Source organism: Babylonia areolata, chromosome 31, assembly GCF_041734735.1.
Source record: "Babylonia areolata isolate BAREFJ2019XMU chromosome 31, ASM4173473v1, whole genome shotgun sequence".
Classification (NCBI taxonomy): Eukaryota; Metazoa; Mollusca; class Gastropoda; order Neogastropoda; family Buccinidae; genus Babylonia; species Babylonia areolata.
In genome coordinates, this window is record NC_134906.1 from 20,364,467 (window position 1) to 20,381,966 (window position 17,500).

The following is a 17,500-nucleotide window of genomic DNA, read 5'->3' on the forward strand; positions in this document are numbered from 1 at the left end:
ACCGTGGAGTAGAATTCAGCTGGGTAGAGCAAAGTAGCTGAGTTGAGCACAGTTGAGTAGAGCTGCGTTGAGTCAGTAGAACTGAGTTGAGCACAGTTGAGTAGCTGAGCTGACCCGGGCACAGCTGAGAAGAGCTGGGGTTGGGTTGAGCATAGCTGAGCACAGTTGAGCAGATTTGGGTGAGGAGAGTGGGGGCACATAGACCTGGGGGACTTAGTCGGACCTGGGGATACATATAAACCTGATGAAATGCAACCTCGAGGCCTGACTAAGCGCGTTGGGTTACGCTGCTGGTCAGGCTCTGCTGGGCAGATGAAACACTTTCCATGGATGCACATGGCGAATGCGTGCTGCAATATGTCCCATTAGTGTATATGGATTTGACCGAACGCAGTGACGCCTCCTTGAGCTACTGATACTGATACTGAGGACATGCACATATAGACCCGATGACACACAGACCTAGCTAAGAGATACAAACTTACAATTTTGTAATTATATACATCCAATTAATTTTATATGCCGAAGTTGGAAGACTGCAACTTACAACTGACCAACCTATCATTACTATACACATCAAATCGGTCACCAATGTAGAAATGTTGAATTTTCACATCATTTGCCAACTGCAGTCAGTCTTTCACGATATTATGCACAAATAAACAGAGAATGAACGAATGACCCAGAGAGAGAGAGAGAGTAGGGGGGGAGGGGGGGGGGGGGGGGGGACAGAGGCAGACAGAGGTCAGAAGGTAATTGAAGGGAGATCAACGTGGGAGACAACATTGTTATATTTGAATAATCTCCCTTGGTTGCAGAAGACAAAAACAAAACTCACAAGACACAGTTGTGTAACACATGACCTGAAAACTAAGAGGGTAAGTACGAAAGATGTGTTTGCAGTTTTAATGCTGTATTTGTCGTTCATATTTTTTCCTGTCGTTGGAATATTACATGTTTCAATAACGGGAAACAGTAATATGCAAAATATAAGGAAGACTTTAAACATCAGTAAAATCAATGACGCGTTCGGTGGATGACCATTTCGGTCATCGTCTAGAGAGAGAGAGAGAGAGAGAGAGAGAGAGTACGATACTCTTGTCATTTTCTTGTAACTGAGGCTGTAGGCGAAGACTTAATTAGCTGACATCGAAGTTGAATGTTATTCCGTAAATGTATTTGTTGGCTGTTCTCCCAAACTGCCTTTCATTCTTTCGGATCATACGCTTATGTAAAACTTGAAGCGATGTTAATGCTAACTCGAAGTCTCTTTCCATCCGTCACAGTCGCATACTTACGCATCATCAGCCCCCTGAATTCCTTCCCCTTCCCTCCCACTTCTGCACACACACACACACACACACACACACACACACACACACGAACAAATGCATCACATTCTGTCCACTGATCTACCCATCAGCCTCGCATCCCCTCTCTGGTAGAACAAAGCCCTTTGGTTAGCGTTCAAGCTTTCTCTTATCATGACCCAACTGCATGTTCGGAACCAGTTCCCGTTACAAATCAGGAACTCCTTCTTCTTTCACTGCATTCACAATCACATCTTCCCTCAAAACCTGCTTCTTTAAACTAGTGCAGAAAACACCAAGCCACTCTGGTGTTCGAATCGTGTTCTTGTTTGTGTGTGTGTGTGTGTGTGTGTGTGTGTGTGTGTGTGTGTGTTTTCCTATTTTTTGCAAAGTGCCTTTTGGCCAAGTTTGCATCAGTTTTACATGGTAGATATATGTATCACCCAAACATGGAGTATAATACAAACTCCTCCTTTTTGAGCCCTATTTAGAATAGTTGCTATATATACATTCACATTATTGATATTCTGATTGCTATCATCATCATCATCATCATCATCATGTTGTTGTTGTTGTTGTTGTTGTTGTTATTCTCATCATTATTATTATTCCCATTATTATTATTATTCTAATCATTATTATTACTATCATTAATATATCTATGATTATGATGACGATTAATATGGTTATTATTTCTATTATTACCATCGTTTCAGTTCAGTGAGCCAGACCTCCACCAGAAGGAATCACACTGTCAGATCAGCAGAGCTGCTTCGATCCATGGAGGGCGAGGAAGGTGGGATGAGGCGAGGGCGAGGATTCATGTCCGCAGCCGAGGATGAGGATGACCAGGAGGCAGATGTCACAACACCGCTTCTGAAAACCAGCGGAGAACACCGCCCCGCCATTAGCAGTGAGTGATGGATCATTTCTGGTTGCTGTGGAATTGAAAAAGGGGGTTCAATTAAACACATACTGTTGGGACAGAAGTAGCCTCCTCTGCTATTCTGATGGTCATAGTCGAACACGACTGACTATCATACTCTCTTACCATACCATGGCCCACTGGTACAGATTGTGGCAGGGGTCTGATTCCCTGTCCTGCATAAACTAATACCCTGCTTATGTTGAGAAACTTAAAGTAGAAAAAACAAACAAACTTCCTTTGTCATTCATACGTGTCACTGTCGATCTCAACTGTCAGTGGAACTGTAAGGGATTGCTCCTGTTGGTGTTGCTGTTGTTGTCATTCTTAGATTTTTCAGTCTGAGCAATAAGTTGTTGTTGTTGTTTTTTTTTGTTGAGTTTTTTATTCTTTCTTGCATGTGGGGCATGTGTTTTTCTTCCTGTTTTTCAATCTGTACTGTAAGCTTCTGTTTTCTTGTATGTGGTGGTGGTGGTGGTGGTGTGTGTCATATGTACACGCACGCATGCATGCACACACACATTTGTACACACACACACACACACACACACACATACACACTATGTACACATACACACACACACACACACACACACATACACATACACACACATACACATACACTATGCACACATGCACACATACACACACACACGCATGTGTCCACGCACACACACACACATGTGAACAATTGTGCACACACACACACACACACACACACAATTACACAGTTATACATATCACACACACCATACATACAGACACTCATACGAAGACACAGACACACGTACCATCACACACACCACACACACACACTCACACACACTAATTATAGACACTTCTACCCCTCCTCTTTTGCTCTCTCACCACCTATGAGCATCTCATAGGCGAACCATATATATACACTATGTGTGTGATTTTAGTGTTCTTTTGGGGGGGCACTGTATGTCACTGGCATTTGTGAGCATCCTTGGTCAACCTTGTATAAACTGTCATATAATCCTCTCCCGCTAACCCCCCACCCCCTGCCTACTCCGTTTGTTGCCAGTGTGTGATCGTATTGCACCACAGTATATATCCCCTGCCCCCTCCCCATCCACTCCCATACTTGACATCCTTGTAATCCTGGTCATTGCTGTGTGCTTTTGTATAACCCTCCAACCCACCCACCCACCCACCTACCCTCCCCCTCCACCCCCCCCCCCTCTCCCGCTTCCCCCCCCCCCCTCCCACACACACACACTTCACTACTGGATATGGGCAGAATGGCATAGTCATTTTGAAAAGTTTGAGTTGGTGTTCTCCCTTTCTCTTTCTACTACTTCCTCATTATTTCCTCTCATTGTTTCTTTCTTTCCCAGTCTCTGGCTCCCCTGTGCCCATCTCTGTCTCACTGATAGACAATGTACACAACACTACACTACACTACACCATAATACACTACACTACACTACATTACACCACAATACACTACACTACATTACACTACACTACAGTACACCACACAACACTACACTATGCTACACCACACACCACTACACTACACTACACTACACTACACTACACTACACTACACTAGACAACACTACACTACACTACACTACACTATAAAAGCAATACAATATGATATCATTCAGTCCGAAACAATACAATGTAGTACACTACACTACACTACACTACACTACACTACACTACACTATAAAAGCAATACAATATGATATCATTCAGTCAAAAAAAAACCCAATACATTATACAATTTAGTATACTTCACTACACTTCACTACACTACACTACACTATACTACTGTCTACACCATAAAAGCAATACAATATGTCATTCAGTCTGAAAAACTGTACAATTTAGTACACTACACTACACTACACTACACTACACTACACTACACTACACTACACTACACTATAAAAGCAATACAATATGATATCATTCAGTCAAAAACAAAACAAAACAATTTAGTATACTTCACTATAGTACACTACACTACACTGCACTACACTAAAAAATAACCCAACAATTTAGTATACTTCACTACACTACACTACACTACACTACACTACACTACACTACACTACACTACACAAGCAATACAATATGTCATTCAGTCTGAAAAACAGTACAATTTAGTATACTTCACTACACTACACTACACTACACTACACTACACTACACTACACTACACTACAATGTAAAAGCAATGCAATATGATATCATTCAGTCCAAAAAAACTCAGTACAATTTAGTATACTTCACTACACTTCACTACACTACACTACACTACACTACACTACACTACACTACACTACACTACACTACACTACACTACACTACACTACACTACACTACACTACACTATAAAAGCAATACAATATAATACCATTCAGTCCAAAACAATACTACTCAGTACAATACAATACAATGTGATGAAATGAAATCCAATCCATGCAATGCAAACCCAATCCAAACAATCCAATCCAATCCAATCCAATCCAATTCAATACAAAACAAAACAAAACAAAACAGTACAACAACTGGAACATGGTGGGTGGGAGACTGGTGGAGAAATATCACAGAGAAGGGGAGAGAATGCAAGCCATAACATAGCAAAGCCACAATACTGTGTCACAGCCTTTTGTTCATGCAAAGACCAGGCGGATGTAATTACAAGAGCATGCAGTTACAGGCTATCAGGCGTTTTTGTCCCAGTCATGTTGGATGAGGCTGGGAGTGGGAACGAGGGGGCGGGGGGTAGGAGGCAGGGGGTGGAGGGGGTGCGGGGTTGGGGGGCAGAATGCATGAATGGTATGAATAGTGAGTGGATTGGAAAAGGCTCCGTGTTGTTTGTTACAGCAGACCGTTTAGAACACGAGGAATGGAACATTTTTAGCTACAAGTGCTGACACTGCTGTGAAAAAAACAAAAAACAAACAAAAAGCCAAAGTGAATTAGGAGCTGTGTTTGTGAAGTGAACAGAAGTGATGACATTTGTCGTGGTGAAGTGAGGGCTTTGTGGTTTGAAGGAATCAGGAATGTTGGAATCTTTCAGATGGATGAAGGGGAATTGTGGGGGGGAAATTGCCTCACAACAATTTTTAAAACCAACTTTGTGACAGGCGTGAAATTAGTAAAAAAACAGAACTATTTCATGAAGAGACGAACTGGACGAAGAACTGAATGTTGACTCGGCTGGTAATACTACAGTGTCCTTCTCACATCTGTGAATATGTGAAACAGTAATGTAACTGAGTTCATTGTGGTTTGTTTTGTTTTTTCCTTCCCCCCCCCCCCCCCCCCCACCCACCCCCAAAGTTACTTCCTGGGTGGCGTTTGTGGTGGTAGCGCGGTTACTGTTGACTTTTGGGGGGGAGGGGGGGGGGGATCTTTTTTATGCTTAATTTCGTTTTGTTCATCTGTCTGTTTTGTTTTTCATTACTTTTGTTTTCTGTTGCTGCTTGTTTTGTTTTCGTTTTGCATGATGTAATTTTTTATTTGATCGCACACATTAAAAGGACATGTATTTTGGATACTGAAGGAGGACACAATTTATTATCACTGATATTTTTCTTCCTCCAGAAATCTCTTTCTCTCTCTGTCTCTCTGGCTCTCTCTGTGTCTCTGTCCTCTCTCGCTCTCTCTTTGTCTCTCTCTCTCTTGCACACTCTCTGTGACTCTGTCTCTCTGTCCTCTCTCGCTCTCTTTGTCTCTCTCTCTCTTTCACACTCTGTCTCTGTCTCTCTATCCTCTTGCTCTCTTTCTCTCTCTCTCTCTGTCTCTCTCTCTCTGTGTCTCTGTCTGTCTGTCCTCTCACGCCCTCTCTTTGTCTCCCACCACCCATCCTTTCTTTTTCTCATCAACCTGGTTGATTACTGTAACAGATTAGCATTACTAATTAATTGCTCATAAAATTAAAGTATTACAGTGTCAGCTATGAACTGAATAAGCAGCCCAAGTAGTCCCCCGCATAAGAATGAGGGGGGGGGGGGGGGGGGGGGGGCAAAAAAAAAGTTCTACAGATTAAAAATGGAGATTAAAACCAACCAACCAAACAAACAGACAACCTGTTACTCGTTACACAAATACTGTATCATCTTCTCTAAAGGAGAGAATTGCCGACACGTTTGCTGATGAAAAGGCAACATGTACATTCGCTGCACAGAATAACACGCGTTCTGGCCCGGTGATGCTTGGGGTGATAAACTAGGGAGTGAAAATATATATATATCAATATTTTCAATCAATAAACGAGGCAGTGAAAATATATATATATATCAGTTTTTTCAATCAATAAACGAGGCAGTGAAAATATATTAGTTTTTTCAATCGATAAACAAGGCAGTGAAAATATATATATATCAGTTTTTTCAATCGATAAACAAGGCAGTGAAAATATATATATCAGTTTTTTCAGTCGATAAACAAGGGAGTGAAAATACATATATCAGTTTTTTCAGTCGATAAACAAGGCAGTGAAAATACATATATCATTTTTTTCAATCGATAAACAAGGCAGTGAAAATATATATATCAATTTTTTCAATCGATAAACAAGGGAGTGAAAATATATCACTTTTTTTCAGTTGATAAACAAGGGAGTGAAAATATATCAGTTATTTCAGTTGATAAACAAGGGAGTAAAAATATATCAGTTATTTCAATCCATAAACAAGGGAGTAAAAATATATCAGTTATTTCAATCCATAAACAAGGCAGTGAAAATATATCAGTTATTTCAATCCATAAGCAAGGGAGTGAAAGTATATCAATTTTTTTCAGTCGAAGAACAAGGCAGTGAAAATATATCAGTTTTTTCAGTCGAAGAACAAGGCAGTGAAAATATATCAGTTTTTTTCAATCCATAAACAAGGGAGTGAAAATATATTAGTTTTTTCAATCAATGTACAAGGCAGTGAAAATATATCAGTTTTTTTGTTTGTTTGTTTTTTTCCCCTCCAATCAGTTGGTAGCAGCTTGCTCGTGTAGGGGTCAACAGGTATACTTTGAACAGTATTGATACAGAGGGGGGGGGGGGTGGGTGGGGGTATGGAATGAATAGCACATAAATTGTTACGGTATTCTCATGTATACTTTGTGTGTTCACTGGCACATGCAGACGTCTGTAAAAAAAGAAAAAAAAAATTGTACACTTTCAAATAACTATAGCGGACAATAATAGGAAAGTGAGGGAGAGGGGGGCGGGGGTTGGGGGGGGGGGGGGGGGGAAGAAAAATGAAAGATAGACAAAATGAACAAACACAACGGCAGTATTTCACAAGTGATAGACACATGTGGAGTGATGGCCTAGAGGTAACGCGTCCGCCTAGGAAGTGAGAGAATCTGAGTGCGCTGGTTTGAATCATGGCTCGGCCGCCGATAATTTTCTCCCCCTCCACTAGACCTTGAGTGGTGGTCTGGACGCTAGTCATTCGGATGAGACGATAAACCGAGATCCCGTGTGCAGCATGCACTTAGCGCACGTAAAAGAACCCACGGCAACTAAAGGGTTGTTCCTGGCAAAAATTCTGTAGAAAAATCCACTTCAATAGGAAAAACAAATCAAAATACACGCAGGAAAAAAAAGGAAAAAAAAATGGGTGGCGCTGTAGTGTAGCGACGCGCTCTCCCTGGGGAGAGCAGCCCGAATTTCACACAGAGCAATCTGTTATGATAAAAAGAAATGCAAATACAAATACATTACGCGTGTGTCAGTTTGTGAAAAAGAAAGCACAAACAAACAGAAGCCAGCAACCACCAACAAACTAATGAAGCAAAGTGAATTATCAGTGAATATTTATCCATATAAACAACTGTCATAATATTGTAATTGTCACACACACACACACACACACACACACACACACACACACACACACACACACACACACCTCTTTAACATAGTTGTGCTTATATATCTATATTTTTATATATCTTCATATCTGTCTATTCATCTCTCCATCTCTTTCTCTCTGTGTCTGTCTCTAGATAGATAGATAAATAGATAGATATACATGTATGTATGTATGTATAATTATGTATATAAGCACAATCACACACACACACACTCACACACACATACACACACAATATATATATGTGTGTGTGTGTGTATACACACACACACACACACACACATATATATATATATATATACACACACACATACATACATATATATATATATATATATATATATATATATATATATAGAGAGAGAGAGAGAGAGAGAGAGAGAGAGAGAGAGATTTATCTATATATCTATCTATATCAGAAAAGTGAAAATCAATCAAGAATTTTTTTACAGTCAGTCAACTGTGTCGTCTGAACTTGGCAGCAGCTGTTTCAGGTGCATAACTGTACGTGCCTTGAACATTTATACAGAGGGTGGTTAGTGCACAGAGGCTTGGGAGTGACTGTAGGAGGAGGTTCTCTGATGTGGGGGAAAGATGCTTCTCCTGATTTGACTGAGACTGAGACTGGCTGGTGAAAGCATTGTGTGGTTTGTGTGTCACATCGAGAGACATGCAAAGGAATTGTGGCAGGGAAACTTAATGGGATTTTTTTTCTTTCTTTTTTTTTTCCAGTTAACTTTGAAGTTATTTTGACAGGTAACTTGGAAGGTGGTTTTGTTTTGTTTTTCACAACAGGAAATTTGAACACCCCCACCCCCCACCTCCCGCCCCCTTCCCTAGCCTCCCAGCAAACTTTGGAAGTTATTTTCACAAGAAAAGTGGACTTTGTTTTCACAGGAGACTTGGATGTTATTTTCACAGGAAACATGGACATTGTCTTCACAGGAAACTTGGAAGTTATTTTCACAAGAACCCTGGAAGTTATTTTCATAGGAAACCTTTACTCCAACACCCCTCACCCCATGTGTACATACGAGTGAACATGGGAGTTGCAGCCCACGAACGAAGAAGAGGAAGTTAGTTATTTTCAATGGAAACTTAAAACTTTTTTTTTTTCACAGGAAACTTGGGAGTGTTTTTGTTTTTAGTTGTTGTTTTTTCCCAGGAAACTCGAAAGGTAGAGAAGGGAAGAGAATTGGAAGAAAGAAGAATATGTGATGTTTGAAAGAAAATAATAAAAATTCACACTCCTGACTGATGTAGGAGGCGGAGGGTTTTGTCAGCGTCCAGTGACTGTAGTGTTTGTGGATGAGGACAGCAGTTCACTTACAACATCTGTGTATTACTGCCCAGTTTTTTCAAAGCTTACCTCTGTGTTTTCTTTGGGCAGTGCTGGAAGTATCAGATGTTGGATTTGATATCAACATCTCTTAACCATGGAACAGGCTCTGAAGACCTGATCAGTGCATTGGGTTTATGTAAAGACTATATAGGCACCTGATAGTTTTTTTGTTTTTGTTTTTGTTTTTACAGCAGATGTGTTGCGTATATGGATCCGTCCACATACTCTGACACTTTCTTTTAACTGAAACTGTTACTATCAGAAGAGATGTGTTGTTTATTTGAGCCATGACAGTCACTATTTGCCTTGACAAATAACACACAAGAGTTGTTTTTTTCCTGATTTAAGTAGGTGATGGAGAGTGGGAAGATGATGGCATTTGTCCCAAGGTGCTGACAGAATCATTCTGGAGCACTGGTAATTAACGAAGGAAGATATCTAGATATGTATAGGGTGTAAGGAAGGGGGTGGAGGGGGTTTGAGGGAAGTAGGGCAGGAAGCTTGCATGAGGGGTTTGTGGAGAGATAAGTGGGACAAGATGGGGCAGTATGAGGGTGTGTAGGTGTACACATTTCACCCTTGAATACAACTACACACACACACACACACACACACACACACACACACACACACACACACACACCACCAACAACAACAACACTTACACACACACACACACACACACACACACACACCAACAACAACAACAAACACACACACACACACACACACACACACACACACAACAACAACAACAACAACACTTAAACACACACACACACACACACACACACACACACACACACACACACACCACCACCACCACCACCACCACCAACAACAACAACAACAACACTTACACACACACACACACACACACACACACACACACACACACCAACAACAACAACAACAAACACACACACACACAACAACAACAACAACACTTACACACACACACACACACACACACACACACACACAAGTGTGGGGTAAAAACAGAAGGTTAGAGGACCTCTTCCCCCCCTCCTCCCCTGAAAACAAAACAAAATATGAAAGAAAATAAAAAAGGAAAAGGTGGATGTGGACTTTACAGCTACATAGACGATAACTGAAGCATTGATTGTGTATTTCTTTCAGACAATGAGCAAAAGTATGTAATGAACCATTTATCATTGTCATTTTTTTTTTCAGGTCAAGCATTCAGTATTTTGTACATAAATCAAACAATAAGTTACTGAAAGAAAAATGAACAGTACAGAAACAAAGCGAACACTATTTTTGACTGTGTAAGCGCAGTCAGATTCACTTGACGTTGTCAAGCGTTTCTTTGTTGTTGGAGATATTGACCATCCAATGGTTTGAACAGTATAGTTGTGGTGATAGAGAAGCGTTTCCACACCTGTGTGGAGACAGTGTGAAGGCTACACAGGTGTGTGTGAGTTGTATTGAAAGGAGTCGTCAAGTCACCGTACCTGTGATCAATAGGATGAAGGAGATGGAGAAAGAACCTATTTTGAGTAGGTGGTTCTTGTCTGTGTTTTTGTCTATTCGTTTTGTGTGGGGGCTTAGTCAGTGCGTGTGTTTGTGGTGTGTGTGTGTGTGTGTGTGTGTGCGTGCGCGCGTGCATGTGCATGCACGTGTGTGTGTGTGCATGTGCATGCATGTGTGTGTGTTGTCTGTGTGTATGTGTGTTTTTGTGTTTATGTATTGATTGTGTATGTGTGTGTGTATGTGTATGTGTGCCTGTTCTTTTTTGTGTTTGTGCTGTGTTGTAGGTGTGGTATTCTGGTATTCTGTGTTGCGCTTTGTTTGTAAATTGTGGTGAATCATATATCCCCATGTAGAATACAAGGATTAGTTTTGTAGCTTCAGTTTCATCTTCATCCTCCTGAAGTTCAGCTCTTACTTTGTTCAGTTGTCCTCCCCTCCATCCCCCCTCATCCCTATCTCTGTGTTCATCTTTTTTTTTTCTTTTTTCTTTTTTTTTTGTTTGCTTTTCTTCCTCATTCTCATCATCATCATCATGATCATCATCATCTTATTATTATTACTATTATTATCATTATTATTATCATTACCTCTGTTCTGTTTTCAGTGCACTTTTTTGAGGGCATGATGAGAAGAAGCTTATACTTTATCTCTTTTACCCTCGATAAAACACTTGCGTTTGTGTTTGAGTTTTTCTCTCTGTCTTATGCATAAATCCCTCTTTTTTTCATATAGAGCTTGGTCCTTGATGGAGTTGCAACTGGACATACTGAAGTGAGGCAGAACTGAATTCACCTTCTGCTCAATACACACATTTTTTGTTGTACCCCCGCTCCCCTCCCCCCACTGCCACCCTCTCTCTCTCTCTCAAAATGTCTCTCTCTCTGTCTCATAATGCCACTGATCTAAGGTGCAAACTTTGCAACAAGGTGGAATAAAAATGAAGTACATTTCATCCTAACTTGTCCTGTCCTGCATGACTTAAGAACAAGGTATAATATATATTCCGTATATACATATATCATCCAAATTCTGTAAATTTCCCAGTCAGCATTGATTAGCATTACTCATGGCTTCTCGGCATGAACAGATCGACCATTCGCAGTTTATGAATTTGTCAGTTTATTTGTTTAAAGCATTCAGACTACGATCAACTTTTATGCCTTAGAATACTGGAGTTTGTTCTTGATTATATGACTGCTTATTTGTTGTTGTTTTTCTTACATGATCATGTGTATGTGGTCGTTTCATTTCCGCCTTGGAAGGGAGAGTATCATATTCTTAGCATATGGGATTGAGCCCCACACGTGCCTGTATTTTCTTCCCCGTCACTAGACCTTCAGTTGTGGTCTGAATGCTATAGTAATTCGGATGTGATGAAAAACTAAGGCCCCGTGTTCATGCATTTAGCGAACACAAACAAACCCATATATGGCAACAACAACAACAAAAAGGGCTGTCCTTGGCAAATTGTATTAAAAACATTCCACTGATAGGATAAGGAAAATTGTATCTAAAAAAAATATTAAAAAAATCCACTGATAGAATAAGGAAAATTTGCAGGCAGGGGAAAAAAGGCTCTGCACTGTGGTCGCGGCGGTGACGCGTTCTCGGCCCTTGCAGAGATGACATGTTTCCGTAAATTTTCGTTAATCTGTAATTCTGATAGTCCAATTAGGGGTCGATCCTGAGATTCGTGTGTAATCCGTTGAGAAAAGCAAGGGGTTGTTTGTGGGTGGTAGGTTCGTTTTCAGCTGAGCGGACTCGCGCGTCGATCCGTATTCCCAAACGGTTTGGATTCTTGCATGGCTCAAAATGCGGCGAACTGTGGACTTGGGAAATCCTGTTTGAAAACGTTGCCGCCATTCGATCTTTTCTTTACGTTTGCTGGGCATTTATCAAAAGCGAGGAACCGCTGCACACACCTTGAAAAACATCGTAGCATTTGTCGGCAATGTCAGTTATTTCTTTGTGCGGAAATTACGCCACCTCGGCAGTGCACTTCATGACCGCAGATAATACAAGTTTTTTAGATCTGGGATCTTTTGCCGGGGTACCATAGATTCATCCGCATTACATGCAGGCAGTATTATATTTTGTTCAAACGTGCGTGCAGTCTGTGCCTATCATTTGAACAACGGAACATTCCACAATCGCCATTTTCTTCTTTTTTGTCTTATTGGCATGGATCGACTGGATCTTGATGGTATTTAATTGTTACACTCCACCACGTGCACTCACACACGCACACACACACACACACACACACTTAGTTTAGTTGGTTACACCATTTCTGATCACTAGTTACTGCAAAATGTATGTCGTGTTGACCAGACAAACTATGCAGAGGAGAGCTGACCATTTATTATAGATATGTGTGTGGAGTGTTTTCCATAACATATTGTTGCCTGATAAATGTTAAGTCTAAAGTTTGTCTTATCGTTCTTGACTCACTTGTGTAAACAGTGTTTGGTCGTGCGTGTGTGTGTGTGTGTGCATGTGTGTGTCCAAGGTAAACTTTGACATTGTCATTTTCTCTGGAAATACTTTGTCTGCCAATACCAAATTTCCATTTTTTTCCTTTGTTTGTTTCTGTTTCCTCTGGAAAGTTTATATTATTAGATACAGAACACATTTTAAGGTTTTTTTGTTTTGTTTTTTTTTTTTTTTTTTTTTACTGGATAAAGTGTGTATCACAGATAAGTCTTGAAGGCCTTGCCTCTCTTGTTTAAATTATTTTCTGCAGACAGGTTGTCTACAGTTAGTAAAATTCATGAAGACTTCAAATGCTTAGACTTTATACATTCATGAAGTTGCACAGGATGCTTTCTTGCAGATGAAGGAATGTTAACCATTATTTTAGTATTTTTTTTTACCCTTATTTGTTGCAAACATTATCATGATCAACCTAAGCTGTGTTCTTGATTGGCTTGTTTTCTTAAATCCTCCATTCATACCCCAAAAGGGGTCAGATCCATACCCCAAATGGTTGATTATGATGATAGGAATATGTATATAGCACACATCCTCAGTCAGAGACCAAGCTTCAAGTGCTTTACAAACACAGAGTCATTTGTATGAGAGGCCACTTACCTGACTGTCAGTTGCCATTGGGCACTCATTAATTTCCTGCTTCATTCAGTCAGGTTTCAGTCACACACACACACACACACACACACACTTATAGAAGACATTAACATTTTACTTGTATGATCCATATTTACCTTGCCATGTTGGCAGCCATACTCCGTTTTGGGGGTATGCATGCTGGGTATGTTCTTGTTTCGATAAGCCACCAAACGCTGACATGGATTACATAATCTATAACATGTGTATTTGATCTTTTTTGTACATATACACTCGGAAGGGGGTTCAGGCACTAGCAGGTCTGTACTTATGTGGACCTGGGAGAATGGAAAGATCTCCACCCATAACCCACCAGGCATGATGGGTGGGATCAAACTTGGAAACTTAGGTGAGAATTGAACTCAGGCAAAATCAGGAAACTTGGGTAAGAATCAAACTACAGGAAACTTGGGTAAGAATCAAACTCAGGAAACTTGGGTGAGAAAAAAACAAACCCACAGCACTCATCGATTCAAAATCGAATCAGATCTGCTGAGTGGAGCGTTGGCCTACAGGTAACATGTCCGCTTAGGAAGCGAGAGAAACTGAGTGCAGTGGTTTGAAGCACACAAGCAGTTGCCAATATTTTCTCCCCCTTCACTAGACCTTGAGTGGTGGTCTGGATGCTAGTTATTCGAATGAGATGACAAACCGAGGTCTGGTGTGCAGCATGCATTTAGCGCATGTAAAAGAACCCACAGCAACAAAAGAATTGTCCCTGGCAAAATTCTGTAAAAAAAACAAAAAAAAACAAAAAAAAAACCCACTTTGATAGAAAAAAAAAAAAAATTGCAGGCAGAAAAAATACACACAAAAAAAAAAAATGGGTGGCACTGTCAGTGTTGCGACACGCTCTCCCTGAGAGAGCAGCCAGAATTTTCACACAGAGAAATCTGTCGTGACAAAAGAGTAATGCAAATAATACAAACAGAAATCCTGTGTGTTGATCAGACAAGGTGGAGGACAGGGGACCATGGTACAGGTGGGTGTTCAGCTACCCCAGCTTCGTGCTGCTGCTGATGCTGCTGACCTACCTGCTGAACCAGCTGGACCGCTACATGCTGGCCATCACCGCGCAGCCCCTGGCCCGCGACGTCCACTTTGGGGACCTGGCCTGCGACCTCAACGCCTCCCTGCCCGACAACGTCTCCACCCAAGGGGTGGCCTGCAATGCCACCTCTGTGGACAGGTGGGTTCTGTGGGTGGGGGGGGCAATGGATGGGTGTGTGGGTGTGTGTGTGGAGGGGGTGGGAGGTTGATGAATGGGTGTGTGGGTGTGTGTGTGGAGATGGTAGGAGGTTGATGGATGGGTGTGTGGGTGTGTGTGTGGAGACACACACAGTCACACCAACAGTCCTCAACTCCTCCTTTGGGTTCCCCTGATCCCACCCACTCCACTTTATTTTGTCTTCCTGTCTGATACCACTGAGTGGAAAGATGTAAAACTTGAGACTACAACTGCTACAACTACTACTACTACTAATTACTGTTAGCTTTTTTTGTTTTTGCTTTGTTAGTGTTTTGTTCAGTGCAGTTGAATGGCAACCCAGAGGGGTCGTTGATGAGTGTGTGTGGGAATACAGGGAATACAATCGTCTTTCTTGTTTTTTTCCTCACTGTAGTTGTTTGGCGACCACAAATGCTGAAGGGGTGCTGGTGTGTGTGTGGGACTACAACGGCCAGGGTCTGCAGTACCAGATCCTGGCCGGCCCTGTCTTCATCCTGGTCTACACCTTCTCCGGCATCTTCATCAGCTTCGCCGCTGACCTCTACAACCGCAAAAACCTGCTGGCACTGTGTCTGGTGCTGTGGTCCGTGGCCACCATACTGACTGGCCTGGTCCGCGAGTATTGGCAGCTGGTTGTCCTCAGGTTCCTCCTGGGATTGGGGTATGTCCTTGTGTGTATGTGGTGGGTGGTTGGGGGGTGAAGGGGTGGGGGTGTTGGGGTGTTTTGGTCCGCAGTCACCCTGCTGACCGGCCTGGTCCGCGAGTGCTAGCAGCTGGTTGTCCTCAGGTTCCTCCTGGGATTGGGGTATGTCCTTGTGTGTGTGTGTGTAGAGGGTTCGGGGTGGGGTGGGGGGGGCGGGGGGGGGCCTTGTGTCTGGTGTTTTGGTTCGCAGACACCCTGCTGACCGGCCTGTTCCATGAGTACTGGCAGCTGGTTGTCCTCAGGTTCCTCCTGGGATTGGGGTATGTCCAGTGAGTGGTGTCGGGGTGTGGGTGGGTGAGGATGGGGTGTCCGCGGCCACCCTGCTGACCAGCCTGGTCTGAGAAATCTGGTTCTCCTCAGGTTCCTCCTGGGATTGGGGTATGTCCTGGTGGTGTGTGTGTGTTGGGGACAGGGGGGTTGGGTAGGTGGGGGGGGGGGGGGCTGTGTCTGGTGCTGTGGTCCACGGCCACCCTGCTGACAGGCCTGGTCCGGGAATACTGGTCCTCCTCAGGTTCCTCCTGGGGTTGGGTTATGTCCAGGGAGTGTGTGGGTGGTGTGGTCAGCACTCGGGTTCCTCCTAGGATTGGGGTATGTGTGGGGGTGGTGTGGTCAGCACTTGGGTTCCTCCTAGGATTGTGGTATGTGTGGGGGTGGTTTGGTCAGCACTTGGGTTCCTCCTGGGATTGTGGTATGTGTGGGGGTGGTGTGGAGTGGGGTCAGCACTGGGTTCCTCCTAGGATTGTGGTATGTGTGGGGGTGGTTTGGTCAGCACTTGGGTTCCTCCTAGGATTGTGGTATGTGTGGGGGTGGTGTGGAGTGGGGTCAGCACTTGGGTTCCTCCTAGGATTGTGGTATGTGTGGGGGTGGTTTGGTCAGCACTTGGGTTCCTCCTAGGATTGTGGTATGTGTGGGGGTGGTTTGGTCAGCACTTGGGTTCCTCCTAGGATTGTGGTATGTGTGGGGGTGGTGTGGAGTGGGGTCAGCACTTGGGTTCCTCCTAGGATTGTGGTATGTGTGGGGGTGGTTTGGTCAGCACTGTTTCAGTCAGGCGGGGTGCACTCCCCTTGCTGTGTGGTGTGTACATGGGTGAGCTCCCTTTGTGGTGTGGAGGGTACAGGGGTGAACTTCCTTAGCGGTGTGGATGGCACAGTGATAACTCTCATCACTGTTTCAGTGAAGGAACATGCACTCCATTTGCGGGGCAGAGGGTACAGGGGTGAACTCCCTTTACGGTGTGGATGGCATAGCGATAACTCTCGTCGCTGTGTCAGTGAAGGAAGGTGCACTCCATTTGCAGGGTAGAGGATACAGGGGTGTGCTCCCTTTACGGTGTGGATGGCATAGCGATAACTCTCGTCGCTGTTTCAGTGAAGGAAGATGCACTCCATTTGCAGGGTAGAGGGTACAGGGGTGTGCTCCCTTTACGGTGTGGATGGCACAGTGATAACTCTCATCACTGTTTCAGTGAAGGAACATGCACTCCATTTGCGGGGTAGAGGGTACAGGGGTGAACT

The 17,500-nt window shown here is 42.8% G+C and overlaps 1 protein-coding gene across 1 annotated transcript in view; it reads left to right on the forward strand.

Annotated features, from left to right (window-relative positions):
* The first annotated feature begins 2,036 nt into the window (after positions 1 to 2,036).
* Positions 2,037 to 17,500, forward strand: part of LOC143275936 (MFS-type efflux pump MSMEG_3705-like) — a 26,593-nt gene continuing 11,129 nt past the window's right edge. The window contains exons 1-3 of the mRNA XM_076580284.1: positions 2,037 to 2,223; positions 15,007 to 15,244; positions 15,678 to 15,944. Coding sequence (XP_076436399.1) covers positions 2,091 to 2,223; positions 15,007 to 15,244; positions 15,678 to 15,944 — 638 coding nt within the window. The 5' untranslated portion in view covers positions 2,037 to 2,090. The remainder of the gene's footprint in view (positions 2,224 to 15,006; positions 15,245 to 15,677; positions 15,945 to 17,500) is intronic.